Source organism: Sylvia atricapilla, chromosome 1 (assembly GCF_009819655.1).
Source record: "Sylvia atricapilla isolate bSylAtr1 chromosome 1, bSylAtr1.pri, whole genome shotgun sequence".
NCBI lineage: Eukaryota > Metazoa > Chordata > Aves > Passeriformes > Sylviidae > Sylvia > Sylvia atricapilla.
This window is the reverse complement of record NC_089140.1, coordinates 69,838,252-69,861,308: the sequence shown is the minus strand read 5'-3', so window position 1 is coordinate 69,861,308 and position 23,057 is coordinate 69,838,252. Positions and strand designations below refer to the sequence as shown.

The 23,057-nt window shown below is 48.2% G+C and overlaps 1 protein-coding gene across 1 annotated transcript; it reads left to right on the top strand.

The window, feature by feature from the left end:
• Positions 1 to 2,026: 2,026 nt before the first annotated feature.
• Positions 2,027 to 17,667, top strand: LOC136365263 (leukocyte elastase inhibitor-like). Its single transcript, XM_066325586.1, has 7 exons — positions 2,027 to 2,125; positions 2,523 to 2,700; positions 3,573 to 3,710; positions 4,308 to 4,425; positions 13,159 to 13,301; positions 14,879 to 15,046; positions 16,514 to 17,667. Exons 2-7 carry the CDS (start codon positions 2,533 to 2,535, stop codon positions 16,997 to 16,999), a joined length of 1,221 nt encoding a protein of 406 aa, XP_066181683.1. The 5' UTR covers positions 2,027 to 2,125; positions 2,523 to 2,532; the 3' UTR covers positions 17,000 to 17,667.
• The last annotated feature ends 5,390 nt before the right edge of the window (positions 17,668 to 23,057 follow it).

Here is a 23,057-nt window from a genome sequence, read left to right as displayed (position 1 = left end):
TACCACAGCAAGGGGAGGTGGTTGGAAAGGTGCTCGGGCTGCAGAAGGCTGCACGGGTCCCGGCGCTGGTGCAGGGACCCGCGGCGGTGTGTGTGTAGGAAGCTGCGGGCGCAGGCACTGCTGAGACGGCTGGTTACATGCAGGAAGCAGCGGCGCAGAAAATAAACACGGCAGACGGAAAAGGATTGGGCGCAGGGCTGGGGTTTTCCTTGGGCAGGGGGTTATTTGGCTGCGCGGGCGGCTAGGCTGAGGAGTCTGAGGCGTTCGGCAAGCCAGGGCAGACTGCGGAAGGGTATGGGGGAAAGACCGAAGGCTGCGGAGGGGAACAAACTTTGTTAGGGGCTGCTTGAGGGGTCCAGCGCAGTACTGGGGCAGCGGCGAAAGTTCGGCTGGGGTCTGCAAAGCTGATGTGGGGATTGCTCAGCTCCGCGGAAGGACCTAAGCTGGGCGAAAGGGCGGTGGGGCTGCAAAAAACGGCGGGACACGAAAAGGCAGAGGGGGGTCAGGTGGGGCTGAAGGGCTGAGTCGAGGGACGGAGGGAGATGAAGCGGTCACGGTGCCGGCGGAGGGGCCGAAGGATGAGAGGGGCTGGGCGCACTAAGTAGAGAGACGGTGGGCGAGGGATGAGCGAACGGAGCGGGGCTGTGTAAATTTGGAGAGGAGACAGGGTGGGAAGCACTGCGGAGGCGCCGAAGTCGGACGAAGAGGGTTGGAAAAGGCTGTCGGAGATAGAGGAGAGGTTGGGTTGGCATGGCTGGGTAGAGGGATAGGGAAACGAGATTTCGGACGCAGAGAATGTGACACAATTACTTTGAGAGCTGGAAGTAACAGAAGGAGCCGAAACGGGCACGGGGAGCGCAGGCTGGGAACCAGGAGAAGTTGGAGGGACGCTGTGGGAAACCGGAGAGGTCGTGGATGCGGGAGGAGAAGTGGGAGGATTTGGAAACCCGCTCTGGGATACTGGAAAAATCACAGAATGATTGCAAGGTGCGAAAGGGGACGCAAAGTCGTTCCGACGCACGGAGGGACTCGGAGGGGGAGCCGCGAAGTTGATTTGTGGCCCGGGAGTGGCCGCCTGTTTTCTCTTGAACTTGGGAGGAAGTGCAGACTCCATCTGTTTAAAAAATCTAGCAGTGCTCGGGCATACAGAGAATAATTTTGCAACAGATACATCTCTGTTAAGAGAAATAGCATTATACAATTTCTAGTTCAGTAGGTCTCAGAAATTATAAGTCAAAGCATCTGCTGGGTCTGTAGACTGAAAGTCTCTGTCACCGAAGTCAGCAAGTTTTTCAGTTCATTTTTCTGGGTATCAGTATGAGAGTTACGTTTTAGAAGTGTCTCAAGCTAGTTAAAATCGTTTCATTCTTCTGTGGAAAAGTGATCTTAAAGTTTTCACCTGACTCTGTTCGACGTTTACAGTGAGAGGGAGCAGCTAATTAATTCCAAGATAGTTTGATTTTTTATTATTATATTTTTTAATTTTTTTTTTTTGGGGACTTTTAACACCGACGATGAGCAGTCTGTGAGAGAGACATTTGGAATTTCTGTGGGAGGACCGTGAAGGAAATCCCCGAATTCTGATATAAACTCCTCCCCGTATTTGGGTCTGAGAGGAAGCAGCAAATGTGAGAGTTCTGCTTAAGAAGTGTGGGGAAAGCTGCTGTGTGAGTGAAATGTGTGGGGGTGCAGGGTCTGTGAGTCTGAAGTACTTTAACCTGCAGTCAGGCCAGCACAAATCTTTCCAATTTATTCTATATGATAGGAATTGTTTTAATATAATGCAATTAACTAGAAGTGGTCAGTAAGGATGGGTTATTTGAGTAATGTGGGGAAGAAATATTCTGTTAGAGTGTGACTGACATATGCTTGGTGTGGTTGAGGATTTTAGTTTGTTTGGGAAAACTTCTGGGGTTGGGGTTTTTTTTTTTTTTTTTTTTTTTTCTTATGGCTGTGATTTGAGTTTTTAAGAGAATGTTGCAGTGACAAATTCCTGCTGGTTTTCTTGCTTTTATGCAATGTCATTCTGCCGATTTCTCCCAGGCTGGCTGGCAGGTTTCAAACCCAGCGTGCACACGTAGAAGCAAGCTGCAGCTACCACTGAAGGTCTCTTGACTAGGACAAGGTAAGAGTGTGTAATTCTACTCTCGCATCTGACTTCGGCTCCGGTGGTTGCCCTAAAAAGGCCAGTTATTTTCTGTGTGAAGTCAAGACAGGCTTCTTTCATAGGAAGTCCTGGACAAAATGCTGTTGTTCAAAATGTTGACAAAATGTTGACCACCTCAAAGGATGCCACGGTGTGTAGGTATGGGATGGAAATCCAGTAGCAGTCTCTAAAGTGGTAAAATTCCTCAAATGTGTAGTGTGGGATCTCAGATGCTTGTGGCACCAAGTCATTCTCCAGTGAGTTGATAATTTTCCAACCTTTGCTGCCTAGTTTACCCTGGGAAGTTTAAAGGGAGAAAGAAAGTTTTGCATTGAAATCAGTGTGATCCATTGTTGTTCTGTGTTTTATGTCCCAGGCTCAGAAGCATGGAAAGCCTCTGTGCAGCAAACACCACTTTTGCTGTGGAGCTGTTCAGAAAGCTGTGTGAGAAGAACCGTGGGCAGAATGTGTTCTTTTCACCATTTAGTATTTCTTCTGCTTTGTCTATGGTTCTGCTGGGTGCAAGAGGTAGCACTGAAGCCCAAATAAGCAAGGTAGGTCAGAATAAACTTGGTGGATTGCATTTGGTTTGATCATATTGAGCAAAAGATGTGTCTTCAGTCTGTGACATGTTGTGGTTGTCACTGTGGTGTGAGAGAGCAGATCTGTTCCTCTGGTGTGTGTGTAAACAAAATCAATTTTCATTGTTTTTGAAGGAGGGGATTACTTTGTTATCAACTGAAGAGTTTCCTGGGTTTATTTTATGGGGACTTTTTGTAGTTTTTGAAACCAATTCTCCTTCATATGTAATTGAGAGATGTGGTTTGGAATTGTTTTTTGTTGTTGTTGGCTTGATCAATCTCTAGCTACATAAATTATCATCTTCTGCTTCCTTGTTTGGGCTTAATATCAGGCAATATATGTTTTCAAAATGTAGCCAGATTCATAAAAAAAGAAATCCACGGTGACTGAAAGTCAAGCTGTTAGCATGGTTTACACTTTCTTGTTTTAAACTTGCTCAGGTGTCACATAGTACTTGCCATGTGTTTTACATATGACCAGACAATATTAAGTGCAGAATCAGACATTTTGGTTCTGATGATTGGCTCTTTCGCAAAGTGGGAGAAGACAAAAAACTCTGGTTTTTTTTTTTTTCTTACATTTACTATTTACAAAAATTTCTCAAAACCTTATGTTGTTGCCATAGTTGGAGATACTCAAAATGCGTCAGGACACAGTCCTAAACTATGGGCTGTAGATGTCCCTGCTTGGGCAGTAGCAGATTGTCCCCACAGGTCCCTTCCCACCTGGGCCATTCTGTGATCCTGTAGCGCTTGGCTTGAGGGAAGGAAAATCAGGACTTGTGACTGTGCTACTCCTGAATTTATTACTTGTATAAGCACTGACGACGTTGATCTCTGTGTAGGTGCTTTCTCTGAAGAATGCTCAGGATGCTCACAATGGGTATCAATCCCTTCTCTCTGAAATTAATGATCCCAACACCAAATACATCCTGAGAACTGCAAACCGGCTCTATGGAGAAAAGACCTTGGAGTTTCTTGCAGTAAGTAGCCCTTAAATTAGTTATGATTCTTAGTAGAATGTACTTGCTACCCTTTCTTCTGGAGATCAAAGTCAGGCTTTGGAGTTTGCCTCTCAAATATTCTGGGCTGATTGCCAGGAGTGCAATAGATTCTGCCAGAACCAGGGTGTGAACCTGGTAGAGAATGTCCTTTAAATAATTTGTGTTCTGAGTGGACACAAGCAGGGTAAAATCCATCAGTCTCTAGCTCTGGGGTTCTGTCATCCATTCGCATATTTGGCTGTGGGACAAATGGTTGATGTATCTCTTAGCAAAAGTCTTTTACAGATCTATAAAATCATATGTCATGTTCCTGAAGCAGAAAAGAGAAACAAGAAAAATACTCCTAACATCCTTGTCAATGAAGTGTGGAAGTTTGTAGTAGAGGGCATAATCCAAAATAATATTGATTCCTAGTCCAAAGAAGTGATGTAAGTCCTAGTAGGAACTTGTCAAACTTTACTGGCTCTGTATGCAGGAGTGTAAGAAGGCAGGCAGATTTCCTTGGGAACCGGAATGATCTGTGTCTGAACGAGAGTGAATCTCTTGCTGACAATGTGTTGTGATTGTCCCTGTTAGTCTTTCCTAGAGTCCAGTCAGAAATCCTACCATGCTGGCCTAGAGCAGATGGACTTTGTGCATGCTTGGGAGGATTGCAGGAAACAAATCAATGGCTGGGTAGAGGAAAGGACTGAAGGTGAGTGCTTGGCCAAGTGGCCAGTTGTGTTGAATGGCAGCCATGGTTTGGGTAAAATCTACTTCAGATGTAGGATTTGTCGCAGTCTGCTTATTCTGCCACTGTGGAGGCTTGGTATTTAGACAAACAGCACGGCGTCCACTTTACTTTCATGTGTGGAGCCGGACCTGGCAACAAGCGCAGACACCAAATCGGTGGACGGTTGCAAAGGCGTTTATTAAGTAAAAAATGCGGGTTAAATACTCTGGGGTTTTTACTACGTCAGACAGGATATTGCCCCACTTCCCGGGTTAGCAGTTGTAGTGGAAAAGTACTGGCACATGTTAGTAAGGGTCTACATTCTGTTTAGAGATAGCTTATCTTAGGGGGGGGTTGAGGTATGCTCTTCCCTTTCCCGTCACAGCCCGATCTTCTCGCTTCGCCTGTCCCTGTCCAACCACATCTCCCCCCCTCTCTTTCACAAAAGAACGAGGTAGTTTTACATATGTATATATATATATATAGATATAGGCACTAAATGAGGTAGAAGGTTAGGGTTTAACAAGGGAAAAAGGAGTTTGGAAACCTGAGTGAGTTTTTGCCAGGCAAGTTTGGAAATCTTGTGACTGGCAATTTTAAATTCACAGCATTTCATGTTGGCCTATGAACAGAATGTTAGTCTGATCTAGGCGAGCTTTGACAAATGAGACTATCTTGTTCAGCAGGCATGGTCCGAAGGTAACAGCTAGAAGTAGCTTTGCCAATGGGCCTACCAAGGTGGATATTAAAGTGGTTAACCATGGGGATTGGTTAAACCAGGATTCGAACCAGCCTTGCTGAGCTTCCCTATCTTTGTGTCTCTGAGCCAGTCTGTTTCGGAGTTCGGCCATGGAGTCTCTGACGACTCCGGTGTGGTCTGCATAGAAGCAGCATTCCTCTTTCAAGGCAGCACACAGACCTCCTTGCTGCATGAACAGGAGGTCCAGTCCTCGCCTGTTCTGCAGGACCACTTCTGAGAGCGAGGAGACTGACTTCTCCAAGTAGGAAATGGACTTCTCGATCCTCTGCAGGTCCTCATCTATAGTCATTTGTAGCTGAGACAGACCCTGGTGTTGTGTTGCCAGGGCTGAAACACCTGTGGCCGTTCCGGCTGCTCCAGCCGAGCAGCATTGCAATGGTTACACCTGTCAGTATCTCTCTTTTGTGGAGCCTGTTGGATTCTTCGAGAAGGCTGTACATTTCTTCGTCTGAGTGGTACAGGACCCTAGGAACAATCAGAACTTGGACACAGAAGTTGTTAGAATCATCAAACCTGGGAAGAAAACACACGGACTTACTCCAGACCTCTGACAAACCCACATTGCAGACGTAGCTGGAATTACCCACTTGTTATTCTTTCTGTTAGGCTTTACAACTCTGGTGCAGACATTCCCTTTTCGCTCAGCTAGGGTTGCATTACCAAAGCATTCACCTCGGCCTGAGACCTGGCTTAGGTATGCCCTGCGGGGTGTCCCATCTACATTGTTGGGGTGCATCAGCTGCGGAGTAACTGAATGGGGTGTTTAAAGCAACTCCTTCATAGAAAGGGGGTTGGACATCATAACAAAGCCAAAGGAATTGGTTAGGTTAGGGTTAGATTCGTTCAGGGATAGGAAGGTAGCTTCTAACATACGAAGGATTGGGTCTGGATCTGACCTGGCTAATTTGTCCATCTGAAAGACTTTTGTATCGCTAGTTGGGATTTTGCTGACACTTGTAGGTGCAGCCTTAGGGTAGGTCATATTTCTCTTTGTCTGCGTGCTTTTAATTATCTTGTTGGGTCCAACCGCTCGGGTGCTGAGGGTTGAAGCCTGGTAATTCACACATTCACCCACTTTTTTGACCCTTGAAGGACCACTGTCCATGTTTTGCCCACCGTCCAGCTAGGATGATTGGGTTGCAAGACTGTCATGTTATAGTATATGCACTTCCGAATTTTTGGGATTTTATAGCTGTATCATAGGAATTCCCGTGTACAGAGAGAGGTGTTTTACAACCTGCGGGTGCCCAGGTGAACTGCAGGAACTTGTCAGGCTCTTATGGATCCCACCCAGGCCCTGACGGCCTGGCATCTGTTACTATGGTCACAGCCCCAATGTCCACAATACCCCCACCCGGGGTTGTTACAATAACTTTTTCCTGCGTTTGAAGCTGGGCACCAATAGGATAGGTATGTGTGTGAAAATGGAGAATGGGGGTCTACCTTTGGTTGTCCTGGAAACAGATCGGTAATACGGAGCACGAAGGATGGACTGTTTGGTGTGGTGATGTCTCTGAGCACCTTGCCGCTGGTAAGATGTCTCATGACCCACCTGAATGGCTGGTGTGGGTAGAAATCTGAGCTGGCTTGTCCTCTGGCGACAAACCCCAGCAACAAACACACAGGCATATCGTTGGTGCTTGGATCTCACCCGCGCGGGTTTCTCTGGTGCTTTCTGACGGCTTGGTGGTGTGTCTCGTTCCTCTGGGAGAGGCATGTACGCGTTACGTGGCCGCCCCACCAGCATGTCCTGTAAACAGAAACTCACAGTTCTCATTAGTCTCATCCTGCTCACTGTGGAGATCAGGTTTGATTGATTTAATAGGACACCACCTGATTTTCCCATCCTTTTTGACAGCTGCATACCCTCGCCCGGTAAGCATTAATCTCCAGCCCCGTTCCCATTCACCCAGCTCATTTTTAATTACAACCTGCGGGCCCTCCTCTAGCGCTCTGGAGGCCCAGTGTTTTTGAATGGGATTATTTGCTTCATTTCCTCTGGGGAATTGATTCAGTGCTATCAATGCGGTTGCCAGTATACGTGCCTGCTCTCCTGAGGGAATGGAATTGTTAAAGCCTTCTGCTTTTGCCAACACCTCTATCTTAGTTTTCAGGGTTTGATTTGCCCCTCGACTATAGCCTGCCCAGTACTGTTATATGGGATACCTTGCACTAGTGTGATCCCCCATTTGGAGGCGAATTCCTGCACTGGTTTAGAAATAAAATTGGAACCATTATCTGTTTTGATCTGCTTGGGGATACCAAGCCACGCCATGGCTGTCAGCCAGTGCTGGATTGTGGCTTTGGAGTTGGTCTTGGGATGCTGGGTGGCTATGATCGTTCCACTGAATATGTCCACTGTTACTGCAAGCCATGCTCGAGGCTTCAGCAGCTGACTCCAGGTGAAGTCCGACTGCCAGATTTCTGAGGGCTTAAGACCTCTTGGGTTGACTCCACTAGTCCACAGGGGTGACTTCTGGCAGTGAGGGCAGGTAGCCACTACATGTTTGGCATCCGCTGTTGTGATTCCGCATCTCTTCGCCAGTGCTTTGGGTCCAATGTGGAGGGATTCGTGCAATTGACGGGCTTCCTGCAGCGTCCAGACCCCTTTCGCTGCAGCGTCTGCTTTGTCGTTGCCGATCTGGAAGTAACCTTTGACTGGGTTGTGGCTATTGACGTGAATGACTGATACAGTGCCCTTTCGTGAGGAGAGTGCTTCTTCTAGCATTAGGGCTGCTGCTGATGTTGACACACCTGGTCCTGCCATGGCTAGGCAGAGCCTTGCCACAATATAGAGTCTGTTACGATGTTAAGGTGGTCCTCTTGGAAGAGTCCACAGGCCAGGGCTACTGCTGTAGCTTCCAATTGCTGCACTGACAGTGTGGGGTCACATGCTTTGATGCAATGCCACTGCTCTCCTACCTGCCACACTGCTGTCGCAGTAGAAGTAGTGGAGGAAGCGTCTGTGAAGGCTGTTGGTCCTGGCTGTGGTCTGTCCATGACCTTTGGTGGCAAGTCTATGTCGACTATGGTCAGCAGCTGAGTCCAGGGTGGTGGTGGAGTAGGAGATTTCTCCTCCAAATCCGATGAGAGCAAGGGCTAGATGCTCCAGATTGTGGTTGATTCTATGGTCGGTTGCTTGCGAAAAGGAAGGTGGATTCTCGTTGGCTCGGTCCCTAGGTGTTTCAAGGCGAGTTTCCTGCCTTTCATGATGAGGTTAGCGATGCATTCTACTGCTGGGGAAAATGCACGAGCAGGCCTTCCAAGGACCACCCATTGGATCGGTCGGGCCTTTTCAGAAGGTCCTTGGGCCAATGATCCCACTCCCCCCTTTGGTGTGAAGTGCACGTATAAGTCCAGGGGCATCGCTGGGTTCCAGCTGGCAAGTGTGCCAGTGGACATCTGCTGTTCGATGAAGTCGAGGGAGCTCGCTGCTTGCAGTGTCAGCTCCTTGGGTTCCCAGGGGTGCTTTCCTTTCAGGAGGTCATACAGAGGGTCCATGACCTCAGGAGGAATCAGGACGATGTTGCGAAGCCACTGCAGCGATCCTACCAGGTGTTGCACGTCGTGGAGCGTCTTGACGTCTCGGTGGACTTTCACCTTGGGATGGTCACGTAGGAGCTTGTGATTCCCACTCCTAGGAAGGTGACACAGGGTCCTTTCTTGATCTTCGCGCTCGCGATCTCGAAGCCGTTGGCCTGGAGGATCTCTGTGATCCTGGATACCAGATGATCCACTTGGCTCGCTGATGGTGCTGAGACCAGGATGTCGTCCATGTACTGGATGATGGTGGCAGCAGGATAGGAGTGTCGGACTGGCGTCAGCGCTTTGTCCACGGTGATCTGGAAGATGGTTGGGCTGTCGACCATACCTTGAGGTAGCACTTTCCACTGGAAAGCAGGCTGGGCCGCTTGCCATTTGGGAAAACCACGGAAAAGGCAAATCGTTCCCTGTCCTCAGGATGCAAAGGTATTGAAAAGAAACAGTCTTTAATGTCCAATACTGCACATGGCTGTCCTTCAGGAATAGCTGAGTTCATGGGTAACAGTGTCTGAACTGGACCTATGGGTCGGATTGTTTTATTCACTTCTCTCAGGTCATGGACTAAGCGATAGCCTCTCCTCCCGACCTTTTGGGAATTGGGAACACAGGCGTGTTCCATGGACTTACTGAGGGTTCTATATGATCCTTTTGCAGTTCCCTCTCAACCAGTTCTATTAAGGCTGCCAAACGAGGCTCGCATAGGGGCCACTGCTCAACCCATACAGGGTCTGATGATTTCCAGGTCATTTGATCGGCAGCAAAGGGTGTAAGGCAGTGGCCCTCATTATAAATTTGTAATCCTGACTCTGAGCATAGCCAGGACATCCCTTCCTATCAAGGGTGGAGAATCCTGCAAAATGTAAGGGTAAATGGCAACTGTTTGTTCTGGCCCCTTTTTTGTGTGGAGTGTTATAGCCACCAATTGGGTGCTTTTCCATGCCCTGGATTGTCCCCCCACCCCGTTCACAGGAGGGACTTCTTTAATTTGCCAATGTCCGGGCCAGTGTGATTGAGGAAAAATGATGCAGTCTGATCCAGTGTCTGCCAAAAACTGAAGCCCTAAAACGTGAGGGTCCTGACTGCCGTAGAGTTGACATGTCCCCCACACCCTCAAGGGCTCCTTCCCTACTTTCATGACCAAGGCCACCCAGGGGTTCCGCTCTGGGATGTCCCCTGCTGACCCTGTGACACTGGCACAGTTTGTGGTGGTGAAGGGTGCATAGTTGCTGCTGGTGGTGGTGCATGATTCTGCCACTGAACGACTGGCGGGGATGAGATACTGACTGGTTCCTGTATATATGGGGTATGAAGGTCCCCTGCCCCACTGGGTATTGGGAAGGCTGGGCCATATCGCAGTGGGAGGAGGCTGAATATGGCCCACACGCCCCCTCCCCCTTCCGTTTCCCTGGGGCCTGGATCTGCACTCCTTGGCCATGTGTCCCCTTTTTCCACAATTCCAGCAGGTGGGTCTCTGGCACTGTTGGGTCGGGTGCTGCCATGGGCCGCTGTGCTGGCTGGGGACAGCTTGCTGCTATATGACCTGCTTGGCCACACCTCAGGCATGCCATGGCATTGGTTATGGTATGAACCGCTGCCTGCATAGGTATCAGGTGTTCTTCCTTTACCACATGTTTGATCATGTCAGCCAAGCTGGCTCCTGCTGGGAGAGCGCAGGATGTCCTTGGTTACAGTATTACACTGTTGTTTTAGGCAATCTGTCACCACAGGTCCCCTTGCAGCTGCAGGCAGGGTAGATGAATCAATTGCAGCTTGTAAACGGTCTACAAAATGTGTAAAGCTTTCACTTTCCCCCTGTTTAATCGTTGACCATGGTGTTAGCTTGTCCACTACCCGAGAGGCTGCTCTTATTACCTCCCTAGCTGCTCTAGTTGTTGCTTTCACCTCCTCTGCTGTGAGGTGTGCGGCTTGATTTTGGGGGTGACTACATCGTCATGTTTACCAAGCAGCCTGGAGAGGGTAGAGCCATGGAGAGGCTGTCCCTGCCCTGAGGCTTGAGCTAGGGCAGCTGTGCACAGGTTTGACCACTCCTGCTGAAATACAATCAGCCCTGCCCCATCAAAAAACATACGGGTTATTTGTGAGATATCAAAAGGCAGCATGTCATCATTGCTAAAAAGACCATCAATCAGTGTGGATACCAGGGCTGAATTAATTCCCTTTTCCTGCACCGCTTTCACCACAATCTGAACTTCTTTTGTACTCAGCGGAGTGTAGGCGCGTCTTTGGTTCTGTCTGGAACCAGTAATCTTTACCGGGAAGGCATGTATCGCCGCTGCGGGTTCCCATTCGGCGCAAGCTAGTTTTATTTTTCCCCAATCGGTTAATTTGCACTGAGTTTGTTCCCTTACATTGTTAAAAGCTTTGCTCGGTTTAGCTGTAAACCTTATAAATTCTGTTATCTCCGTTTCCGAATCAGACTCGGAGCTCTCTGTAGAGCTAGCTGCAGAGCTGTAGCGCCCTTCTGTGTCGGAAGCAAACTGGTGATAAGCTTCGGTCTGCCATGCCGTTTCGTCGGGCTCTGCCCCCGTTCCGCCTTCCGCGGGTGGGTTCGGACGTCCCCTCGGCTCTGGCCCCGTTCCACCTTTCGCGTCCGCCCCCCCCCCTCCTCCCGGGGGTGACGCCGGCGCCTTTCGCGGGGGTAGTCCCACGTTCCCCCCTTGGGCTCGCCCCCACCCTTACAAGGTGACATTGGGAGAGGACCCCAATGGCGCGTTCACCCCCCCCGCCGCTCTCCCGCACATGCGTTGTGTAGATCGGCGGCTCCGGATTTCCGCCGACCCCCCACGCATGCTCAGTCGCGGGGTTTTGCACTTCCGGGGTTCCATCGCCACGTGGCGCCCCCCCCCCCCGCCCCGCTACGGGTCGTCGGCGCCATCTTGGCCACATGGCGGGGGTGGTAGCGGAGATTGGTCGCCCCGCCCCCGCGCCGGACCGCTGGCGCCATCTTGGCCATATGGCGGGGGGGTAGCTGCGGAGCTGCTGTGCCCGCGGCGGCGGTGGCTATTTTTTCGGCATCTCGCGCGCTGCCGCGAGTCCTTCCCAGAAGAGCCGTGCACGCTCCTCCGCCCGCCCGCGCCGCGACTCAGCGGCCGGAGGGACCACGGTTTCGGGTCCCGCCGGGGTGCCACCGCTCCGCGCGAGTGGCGCCGCCGCCGGACCCCGGATGTCGCCACTCGGACCCTGGACGCGGCGGGGAGGAACGATCGGAAAACCACGGTTTTTTCGGGGGGTTCGGATCCGGGACTCCCGCGGGAGGGTCTGGGGTTCCCCCGTGGCTCCGGGCTTTCAGGCATGCATTTGGGGAGGGGGGTAACGCGTCTGCTTCCCGCATTTCCCCTGGGTATCCGCGGCACTGTAACCCCCCCCTTCTCTCCCTGGGTTCCTTCGGGGATTTCCGCGACCCCGCGATCCCCTTTCCCTGGCTGCTTAGCCGCGAATAGACAGTTTTTGCAGCATTCCAAGTTTCCTGTTCTTCCATTGCTTTCCGCAACACTTTCTCAACTTTTCCCCATGCTTTTAAATTTTTTCCGCTGCCGGTGGCTTTTGTATCTTCAGCCAGAGCAGCTGTATATCTCTCCCACCCCTCTGAATTTAATGTCTAAGGAGCGTTTTATAACGCCTAGATCCGATAACCTTGCAATAGCAAGAAATAAATCTCTTTTGTCCCATGGTACTCCCGAGTGGGCTGCAATCTTACTCACGACCTTCGCTATGACTTCCATTCCGTCCGCGGGTCCCTTGGGGCGTCCCCCGTTTTCTTCTCCTTCGCAGTAGATCGGACCGGCCGCCACTGCCCGCTGTGTCTTTTCCAAGCGTAGATCCCGTCCTCCGAGGTGTTCTTCTTCTTCCCGGGTTTTGGCACCACTTGTCGCAGTCTGCTTATTCTGCCACTGTGGAGGCTTGGTATTTAGACAAACAGCACGGCGTCCACTTTACTTTCATGTGTGGAGCCGGACCTGGCAACAAGCGCAGACACCAAATCGGTGGACGGTTGCAAAGGCGTTTATTAAGTAAAAATGCGGGTTAAATACTCTGGGGTTTTTTACTACGTCAGACAGGATATTGCCCCACTTCCCGGGTTAGCAGTTGGAGTGGAAAAGTACTGGCACATGTTAGTAAGGTCTACATTCCGTTTAGAGATAGCTTATCTTAGGGGGGGGTTGAGGTATGCTCTTCCCTTTCCCGTCACAGCCTGAGATCTTCTCGCTTTGCCTGTCCCTGTCCAACCACAAGGATTGTGAATTCAAACCACTGAAATTAGGGCTATTGCTCTGTATGGTCCATAAATTTCTTCTCTATTGTGTAATAAATAGAATAGATATTATTTTGGATCATAATTTGATGCATGTCAACCTGTGAAATAATATGGATTTTTCTTTTGTACCGTAAAGGTAAAATTCAGAACCTGTTGTCAGAGGGGATTCTCAATTCCCTGACCAGACTTGTGTTGGTGAATGCCATCTACTTCAAAGGCAGCTGGAGAGAGCAGTTCCACAAAGACAGTACCAGAGAAAGGCCATTCCATATTAATAAGGTATGATGTGCTAAAATGCTAACCATACACTGTGTTGTGGTTTGAAAGCAAAACAAGTCAGCGGCTCCAAGTCAGAAATGCAATTTAAGAGAAGAAAAGGGAAAAAAGTAAAATAAAATAAATGGAATGATACAAAACCTCTAACATCATCAGGATACAACCCGAGCAGGGTGATGGAAGCAGTCCAGGTGAGGTGGTGCTCCTGAAGCAGTGATCCTGTAGAAAGGTCTGGTAGCTCTGGTCCTCTGGGCATCCAGTGTGTAAGGGCTGCCTGTATTGTTCCAAATCTTAGCTTATATCCAGGTGAGAATGCTTGGCTCCTCCCCCTGGGCAGAGCATCTCACAAAGGGATGATGAGTCATAAAGGGGGTCCTTGATGGCCCATTAAAGAGAGATAGCTCCCGGAGGGAGTTACCTATGAGTCATGCAGGAAGGCATTTGGTGGGCCATTAACATAAGGCACCCCAGAGCGAGAGGGGCCTGGGAAGACACTGCTCCAACAATTGGATTCATCAGTTCATGAAGATGGTCATAGAATACTTTGTGCACTTCCTATACTACAACCCAGGGCACATTGTAGGTGGATGTTGTCTGAAACAAGCCCCTTTCTGAAGAAATTAAATCTTTCAAGCAGGGTTTGCTTGGAGAGGCTGTGTGAGATTCCTTATGCCCCCCACTTTCATATGAACACCCTCTTTGCTGAGCTTCTTTGAACTTTGACATAATTACTAGAACCTTGCATATAGCACAAAGAGAGGTGTGAAAGCTTGTGAATTTCGGTGGTCTTCAGTCAGAGCTTCCTTGCTGCACTTCCGCCCTAAGCCATTCCAAAATGGAAAACAATCTCCTTTGAAGAACTGTGTGCTCTGCAGTTTTGTTTTTAGAAGCAGATTAGTGCTTTTGATGGGGGCTTGGGCAGTGGCATGGGCAGGCCATGGCTGCCCCTCAGGATCCCCTGCAGCTCTGGGTTGGCCTCCAGGAGTCACTAACAAGAACTGGCAATGTGCCACTCTTAACTCACCTGCATGAAGGAAGCATTGTGGAAGACTGAAGCCCCCATGCCCGTCTGGGAACTGTCCCTTTCGCACTGATGAAATAAATGCCAGAATGTTTGAAAATGCTAATGTTGCTTTTAAATAAGGGAATGTTTCTGTTACCCCAGACTACCTCTGACAGGAACTTCAGAGACTGCTGGACTGATTAATTTCCTGACCCTTGCTCTGTCCCTGTGTGAAAGTGTTGAAAAAGCTGGCAGGAGTATTGGCAGTTTCTGTTCCATGTTCTATTCCCTGCAGCTTTGTAAGTTTATAGACACGTTTGAAGATATAGCACGAACAGCATATAGGGCTGATGAATAATCGTCTTTTGACTTGTGGTGGAATATTGTGCATTGCTGCTGCACCTGGCCAAGTTTTACCTCGTGCTTTCCAAAGACAGTGGTAGTGTCTGTGCTCTGTGGTGTGTGATCAGTTGTCTTTGGTCACACCCTAAAAGGTCCTGAGTAACTCACTGCTTGCTTCATAGTTTGAGACCAGCTGGAAGCTCAGCACTAACTGTTGGCATCTCTTGATTTCTAGAATGAGACCAGACCTGTGCAGATGATGTTCAAAGAGGAAAATTTTAAGATGGCCTACATTGGGGACTTGCAGACCAAAATCCTTGAGCTCCCCTACGTGGGTAATGAACTGAGCATGATCATCCTGCTCCCTGATGCAATCCGGGATGGATCCACAGGCTTGGAAAGAGTAAGTTGTTGAGCTGAGTGCAAAGACAGCCTGAATCCTTCCAGGGAAGAAGTTTGATATTGCACAGAGACCTGCAGTTCAAAATCAGAATCATTAGGTTGGAAATACCTCTGAGATCATCAAGTCCAACCCAACCCTAACCTCAGCTAAACCATGGCACTAAGTGCCACTTCTGGTCTTTTCTTAAACACATCCAGAGATGGTGAATCCACCACCTCCCCAATAAGACCGTTCCAATACTCTATTGCCATTCCTGTAAAAACTTTTTCCTGCTATCTGGGCTTTATTTCCCTTGGTGCAGCTTAAGACTGTGTCCTCTCATTCTGTCAGTTGCTGCCTGAAGAAAGAGGCCAACCCTCACCTGGCTACAGCCACCTTTCAGGAAGCTGTAGAGAGTGATAAGGTGACATCTGAGTCTCCTTTTTCCAGGCTAAACATCCCCAGCTCCCTCAGTCCCTCAGCTCCCTCACAGGCCTTGTGTTCCAAGCCCCTCACCAGCCTCATTGCCTCCTCTGGACATGTTCAAGCATCTCAACGTCCTTCCTAAACTGAGGGCCCAGAACTGGACACAGCACTCAAGGTGTGGCCTGACCAGTGCCGAGTACAAGGGAAGAATGACCTCCCTGCTCCTGCTGGCCTCACTATTCCTGATACTGGCCAGGATGCCGTTGGCCTTCTTGGCCACCTGGGCGCACTGCTGGCTACTGTTCAGCTGCTGTCACCAGTACCCCCAGGTCCCTTTCTGCCCGGGCACTGTCCAGCCACAACATCCCCAGCCTATAACACTGCAGGGCTATTGTGGTCAAAATGCAGGAGTCGGCATTTGGACTCATTAAACTTCATCCTATTAGATTCTGCCATCCATTCAGTCGTTCAGTCCCAGAGCAATTGTGTTGCTGGTACTCGAGGCCAGCAGAAATGTCCCTCTGCTCCCTGTCTCCAGAGTGACTTCCCGTGCCATGTCCTTGCTGCTCAGGCTGTGTGCTGCTGCCTTAGGCAGAAGCTGTGGAAGAAGAGATGTCCCTGCTGAGGAGCAGAGGTCATCTGCATTTGTGCTGAAGGCACATTGTTGGAATGTGGAGAGGGGGATTTTGGGTGGGCTCTTTGGAAGTCCTGTGGCTTGTCCTCTAGATGTTCTGTGCTGAGCAGCTGGCAGGGGTGTGTGCCTCACTGCCTGGACAGGGGCTCTCAGGAAAGGGCAGCATCTCTTTTGTGGTGAGGGCAAGATACAAGTTTGGGCTCTTTGGCACTGCGAGCAGGGAGTTTATTACGAAGGTTTTCTTTACATTTCTTCCCTATATTAAAATGAAAAGAAAATAACCCCCCCTGTCTTTGAGGTAATTGGTGGGGGCAAAAGAAGATGCATGTTATGTGCTTTTTTTGCACAAACAGAGTCATCAGTATTTTGGCGCAGTAACTTTGACTATCTTTCCATTGTAATGAAGTGAATTTGTGATTTTCCTTCAGCTGGAAAGAGAACTTACTTATGAGAAGATGATAGATTGGATCAGTCCAGAAATGATGAGGTCTACACAGGTGATGGTGTATTTACCCAGATTTAAACTGGAAGAAAACTACGATCTGAAACCTGTTCTGAGCCGCATGGGAATGCCTGATGCATTTGACTTGGGGAAGGCAGACTTCTCAGGAATCTCATCTGGCAAGGAGCTGGTGCTGTCTGAAGTGGTTCACAAGTCCTTTGTGGAAGTCAATGAAGAAGGCACTGAAGCAGCTGCTGCCACAGCTGCAGAGTTTTGCGAGCTTTCTGAAATGATAGATCCAGAGGCGGAATTCACTGCAGATCATCCCTTCCTCTTCTTCATCCGGCACAACAAAACTGGCAGCATTTTGTTCTGTGGCAGGTTTTGCTGTCCTAAGGAGGAGATGTCTTGGCAGCATAGGGGCCATCATGTGTTGGGTCTTCAGGCACCAACGGGATGGGACTACTGCTAGGCGTTTCTTAAACCTTTATTGCGGCACCAGTCTCATAAGAGGATTTTACATAGCTGAAGGATGGCATCAGGTCACATCTGCCAGTAGTAGCCAAAGAGTTCTTTGTTACAGAGCATCTCAAAAGTTTTCCAGCCAATAACAAACATATTGTTAAAGCTTACAGGCAATTCTTTTAACCAATCACAGAAAGCAGACATACACCTGCGTCACACAATGCTAGCTTTTATGCTTTCTATTAACAATATTCCGTGATTAAGCTTGAAACTTTCTACTGTCTTGCTGAGCATATTCTTCTGCAGCCACAAGATCTATCCTAGCCAAACCCCAAGACTCAGAATATTGTTTTATGTCCTTGCTTGCTGTACTATTGTAACTTTTCCTACTTTCAAACTTTGCCATTACAGCTGATTCTAAATTCTCTAGTTCTTTCTGTTTCTGGGGCCTGCTTTCTCAGATTTCTAAAGTCTTATTACCTTTAATATTTCCTACAATTCTCCTGCTCGGTACAACCACAAAGTAACTCTCTTCACTTTGTTGCTTTTTAACTACCTTGCATTACATAGCTCTCTTGCAATATGCGTCTTTTCAGCTAACAAAGCAACATTACAAGTTTTCTACACAAAAGCACATCAGCAACATTATATGTCTCTCATACTTCTTTTTGCTTATCTAAAGTACTCTCTTGCTTGCTTTAGGCATTGTTTTTTTAAACCATAAGAATTTTACTGTTGTAAAAGGTTTGGTCTATTTTAAGGATGTGAGTGAAATTCGGTAGCAGTTGCTGTTTACCGCTCTAATGAGTCTCATCTGTTCCAAGGCCTTAATTCAAAGCCTTCATCTATGTCTATATTTGCATTCACTACCTTTATAGAATTTTGAGTACTTTCTGTGCTTCCACTTTCTACATCTCTCTCTTGTACAATAAAAACTTCTTTGATGCTTTCATCCATCATTGGATTGAACACTACCCAAGTATACAGGGTACCACCCCTAGTACCACGACTGAAATGGCCAACACACATGAACCTATTTTGCAAAGTTCCCTCAACCAACGTGTAGGGTTCTATCCTTTGAACAAATCATCTAGCCATGATCCATCGTCTTCCTTGATCTGACCTGTTAAATCTTACAGCTCTTGTATACTTTTGTGAATGGATTCAGAGTGATCAGAGAGGTTCATACAACACAATCCTTCAAATTTCTCACAACCATGTCCACGTGCCAATAAAAGGAAATCAGTTGTAGCAAGGGTCCCTAACTATTAGGAGGTCGGACAGGACAAACGACACGTCTAACCGATGCGGCTACCACGTCAAATTCCGTTTTATTACCAGCCCGCGGTGAGTTATGTAGGTTCACTACATAGTCTACAGTTACAGGCTATACAGAGAATGCAAACAACCCTTATCTACGTCTTAAGGTGGCTAAAGTGTCAGAACTACAATTCTACATTTAGAAACCCATTATTTCCCATTAGAACACGTTAATATAAACTGTGAATTTTTTACTGCGCCACAACCGTGAATTTCTAACTGCGTCACTCTGACCTGCAGGCCCTGTGGGCTCAGGTGTCCACAGGCCCTGCAGACCAAAGGGCCCAATCTGGAATTGCTCAAGTTTCACTCCAGATATAAAGGATGTCCTTGATCTCTAAGAAATTCCACCACAATCAATTGCTGCTCGATTTTGAAAAGTAGCATGTCTAAGACTGCTGACGTCGGTCAGCACATTACCGATTGCAGTGGATGTGGCATTGGTTTGTTTACTCAGCTGACATCCAACCCAATCTAACTGTTTCAATGCCATGGCAGAAGCAAGTGGGAGAGTAACACACCTGCTGAAACCCTTTTGGCAGCTTTCCAAGGCACAAAACCACAATTACAGCTTTCTTCATATTGATGGGTGTAGGAGAATGGCTAGCTGCGAGAGGTCACGTAAACAATCTGCAGCTGGATAGCAACAGGATGCTGGCCAGCCCTTATCTATATAGTCAGGGGCACTGTGTCCTTGAGGGTACCTCTGGACAATATCAAATGTGTAGCAGAAGCCACAGGAATGCAGAGGTGGGGGTTAGTTCCGCGTTTTTTTCATATAGCCAATAGTAAGCTTACTTTTAGTACTATGCATGAGCTTATTAGGTGTGCTATAAATTGTGTAAACTCTTCTAAATAAACCGAGTCTTGCTGATCAGTCGTATCGATTGCGGCATTTCTCCCGCCGACTGCAACAGATGGGTGCATCTTTTTCCTCTATGTTTTTTTTCTTAATGACTGTTTTAGCACTAGGTGCTAGCACAGTAAGTTGTCCAATACTGCATGGACCACCTTTGAGGCACAATGGAATGCCTTGCCAAGCCCTATCTCCACAAATGAACCAGTATGCTTTTGGTAATTGTCTTGGATATTGGTCAACCCTGGAAAGTCTACCCCAGCTACCTGAGTAATTACACCAAAACCTTGAGTTCCTATAAAGCAAGGTAGTTGGGAGTGACATTGTACCTCAGAGCATCATTCTCTTGCCAATTGCTATTTGAAAATGGAAGACAGAAATCTGTGGTTAAGGAACCAAGAATTTCCAATTCTTGGGGTTCAGAAGACGCCTTAGAAAGTTCTTTGGTCTAAATGTCCCAGGATTGCTCCCACTGGCAACCTCACCTGGCTTACTATTAAGTTGCTTTTTGGTCAAGGGATCATAATACATAGGTATCAGCCAATCTTTTACTTTTACTAGACAGGTTGAAAAAGGCTTTTCTTGGGTTCCAGTTGAGCAAATTGTATCTGAACCTGCTGCCTTGGCTAAGATCTCCCAAACATTTGCTCTTGGTTGTTCCACAGGCAAATCTGCACTGCAAGAAACAAGCAAAGCTAGCAAACACCACTGTAGCACTCGGTTTTGCTCCACACCTTTTGTGAGCTATTTTTTGGCAAAGACTCTCCCATATATTTCAGCTTACAAATTCTGCTTTCGTTCCTTCTCAAGGTTGCCTGAGGACTAGATGACTGTGTTAAGAAGGGGCAATTTCACCTTTGAAAATCCAGTGGGGGAATACACTATTCCTGACTATATAACACACCACAATGGAAACCATGCTTTTGCCCAAAGAGCTTTACGATACCAACAATTCCCACTTTTGACATTCACATAAAACTCCAGGTTCACAGTCCTTGCAGGTGGGACACAGCACGTCTGGTGTAAACTGTGGTCTCTGGGCCGCTCATGTCTGTGCTCCTGCTACTCTGTTCATGGAGTTGTCAGTGCATTCTTGTGCGTGGCCTGACTTCATGTTCTTCTCCGGAATCCACTTTACTTTAGCTTCAGCACTGGGGGTTTCCACTTGAGCTGTAGTTGCAGATTACTACTGAAATGACCAACAGTTGGGGAATTAGAATCTATCAAGGAGCAGTTCAAAAAATTAAGAACATACAATGCATTTATAAGCATTCTTGAGGAGCCAACTCCCCCTTTTGTTTTTTTAAGTTTAAAACAAGACAGCATATGCAATAAAATAAGAAACTTAAAAAGAGTGAAGTTAAATAATACACATAATTAATACATATACAAAACTAGATAATTATCTCATTGTCCCAGATTCTGCAACAGCTGAAAAACTCCTTTTCAGGGAGGGCTTACCTAGCCTCCTCGAGTAAGGCTCTCCAAGTTTACCTCAGAAGTCTGTTCAGCTGTTCTATATATAAGGTCAAATTGTCAAGTCAAAGTGACTTGTATTTAGTTTTTGTTGCGCAGAAAACATCTGGATTTGCTGCTGAAAACATCTCCTCTAGTTAAAGTCAAAGTGTGGCGTGGCCGGACTTTGGCTTTATCTTAGAGTGATATCTTTTTCTGGAATAAAAGTTTTGCTAACATTTCTCCTAACACTCCCTGAGATTTTACAATCTCCTCTTTAAGAACATTGACTCGTACCTTAGTAAGGTGCTGTAGAGTGTTAAGCTTACTGCAAGCTGAAAGCATTGGAGGGATAGTTGGAGGCTGGTTAGGCAAAGTTAAAATAACTTTCTTGCATTCCTCATTTGCATTAAGAAAAGCAAGGCTCTTAAGAATAAAGGGACGTGCTTGCTCATCTGGGCACTCCTTTTCAACTGCTTGTGTCAGTTGATCTAAAAAGGCACCACAGGCCTCGGTTTCACTTTGCATTATTGTAGTGTAAGCATTCATGGGACTGCTTGCTGGTTCAACAGTGAGCAAAGCTTTTCTTGCAGCATTCTTTATATCTTTGAGCACAGCCCTAGGCAGTACACCTGCCTGGTCCTCTGGTTTATCATGCTGAGCCTCTCTGGCTAGGTGAGCCATGGCAAAATGAGCATAAAGAGTACTTACATAATCTTTGATTAACTTGTTGAGAAGCTTCTTCTGCACCAAATCCTATAGGATGTACTGCGAATTGGATAAAATCATGAAAGCTACGTTTCAACAATCTACTGGAACAAGCTCATAAGAATTAAAAACGCTTTTTACAACACTAATAAAATAAGGAGAAGTCAAGCCACCATCCTTTACTGCTTGTCTAAGTTCTCTGATATCATGATGTGACAGTGTTTCATACTGAGGGTTGTGATCATTTCTACTATATCTTACAGGCATAGCTAAGAGTGAACCATTTAAAGAATCAAAATCCCTAGCTTGCCTGAAATTTCATCTAATATTAGGCTAATTAGTTAAGCATAGAGAATTAGTATTGGAATCGTCCCCTGGAGGGTTCCTCGCTTTTTCAATAACCGAAGAAGCCTGTGTTTGGACCGGAACAAATCAGAATTCTGTGTTAAATTTGTGAGACCAGAATCAGGTCAGGCAGGCCTACTATTTGAGCTATTTGCAGTGTCTGGTATTTGTGCAGAAGATGCACGTAGTGCGTTAGCTTCTCCTAAGGCAGGAGCAGTGGCAGGCATGTGCTGTGAGCATTGGCTGTGGCTGTGCTGTGACTACGGCCCGAGGCACTCGGGGTTCGGCTTCAGGCTGAAGCACTTGGGCTGTTTGACCAAGCTGAGGATTAGGAAAAGTTTGGAAACTTCCCATTTCATTAACAGCAGAAACTCTCTCTCTCTCTCTCTCTCTCTCTTGAGGCGCAGCCGTAAGGATTTGTATTTGGGCAGCGTTCCGCAAAGCCAGCCGCTCCGGGAACGGGGGCTAGTTCATTGCTACCCGGTCCGGGAGCGGAGAGCAGGCTCCAGGAGCTGGGACGGTCTAAGCCGCTTCTGTGCTAGAGGAAGCAGCGGGAGGCTGCGCCATTACCACAGCAAGGGGAGGGGTTGGCAAGGTGCTCGGGCTGCAGAAGGCTGCACGGGTCCCGGCGCTGGTGCAGGGACCCGCGGCGGTGTGTGTGTAGGAAGCTGCGGGCGCAGGCACTGCTGAGACGGCTGGTTACATGCAGGAAGCAGCGGCGCAGAAAATAAACACGGCAGACGGAAAAGGATTGGGCGCAGGGCTGGGGTTTTCCTTGGGCAGGGGGTTATTTGGCTGCGCGGGCGGCTAGGCTGAGGAGTCTGAGGCGTTCGGCAAGCCAGGGCAGACTGCGGAAGGGTATGGGGGAAAGACCGAAGGCTGCGGAGGGGAACAAACTTTGTTAGGGGCTGCTTGAGGGGTCCAGCGCAGTACTGGGGCAGCGGCGAAAGTTCGGCTGGGGTCTGCAAAGCTGATGTGGGGATTGCTCAGCTCCGCGGAAGGACCTAAGCTGGGCGAAAGGGCGGTGGGGCTGCAAAAAACGGCGGGACACGAAAAGGCAGAGGGGGTCAGGTGGGCTGAAGGCTGAAGGGCTGAGTCGAGGGACGGAGGGAGAAGCGGTCACGGTGCCGGCGGAGGGGCCGAAGGATGACAGGGGCTGGGCGCACTAAGTAGAGAGACGGTGGGCGAGGGGTGAGCGAACGGAGCGGGGCTGTGTAAATTTGGAGAGGAGACAGGGTGGGAAGCACTGCGGAGGCGCCGAAGTCGGACGAAGAGGGTTGGAAAAGGCTGTCGGAGATAGAGGAGAGGTTGGGCTGGCCTGGCTGGGTAGAGGGATAGGGAAACGAGATTTCGGACGCAGAGACTGTGACCCAATTACTTT

Coding starts and splice junctions, on each gene's coding strand:
- LOC136365263 (XM_066325586.1), top strand. CDS start 2,533: ATGGAAAGCCTCTGTGCAGCAAACACCACTTTTGCTGTGGAGCTGTTC. Junction 4,426..13,158: donor GGTAGAGGAAAGGACTGAAG/GTGAGTGCTTGG, acceptor TGTACCGTAAAG/GTAAAATTCAGAACCTGTTG. Junction 15,047..16,513: donor GATCCACAGGCTTGGAAAGA/GTAAGTTGTTGA, acceptor ATTTTCCTTCAG/CTGGAAAGAGAACTTACTTA.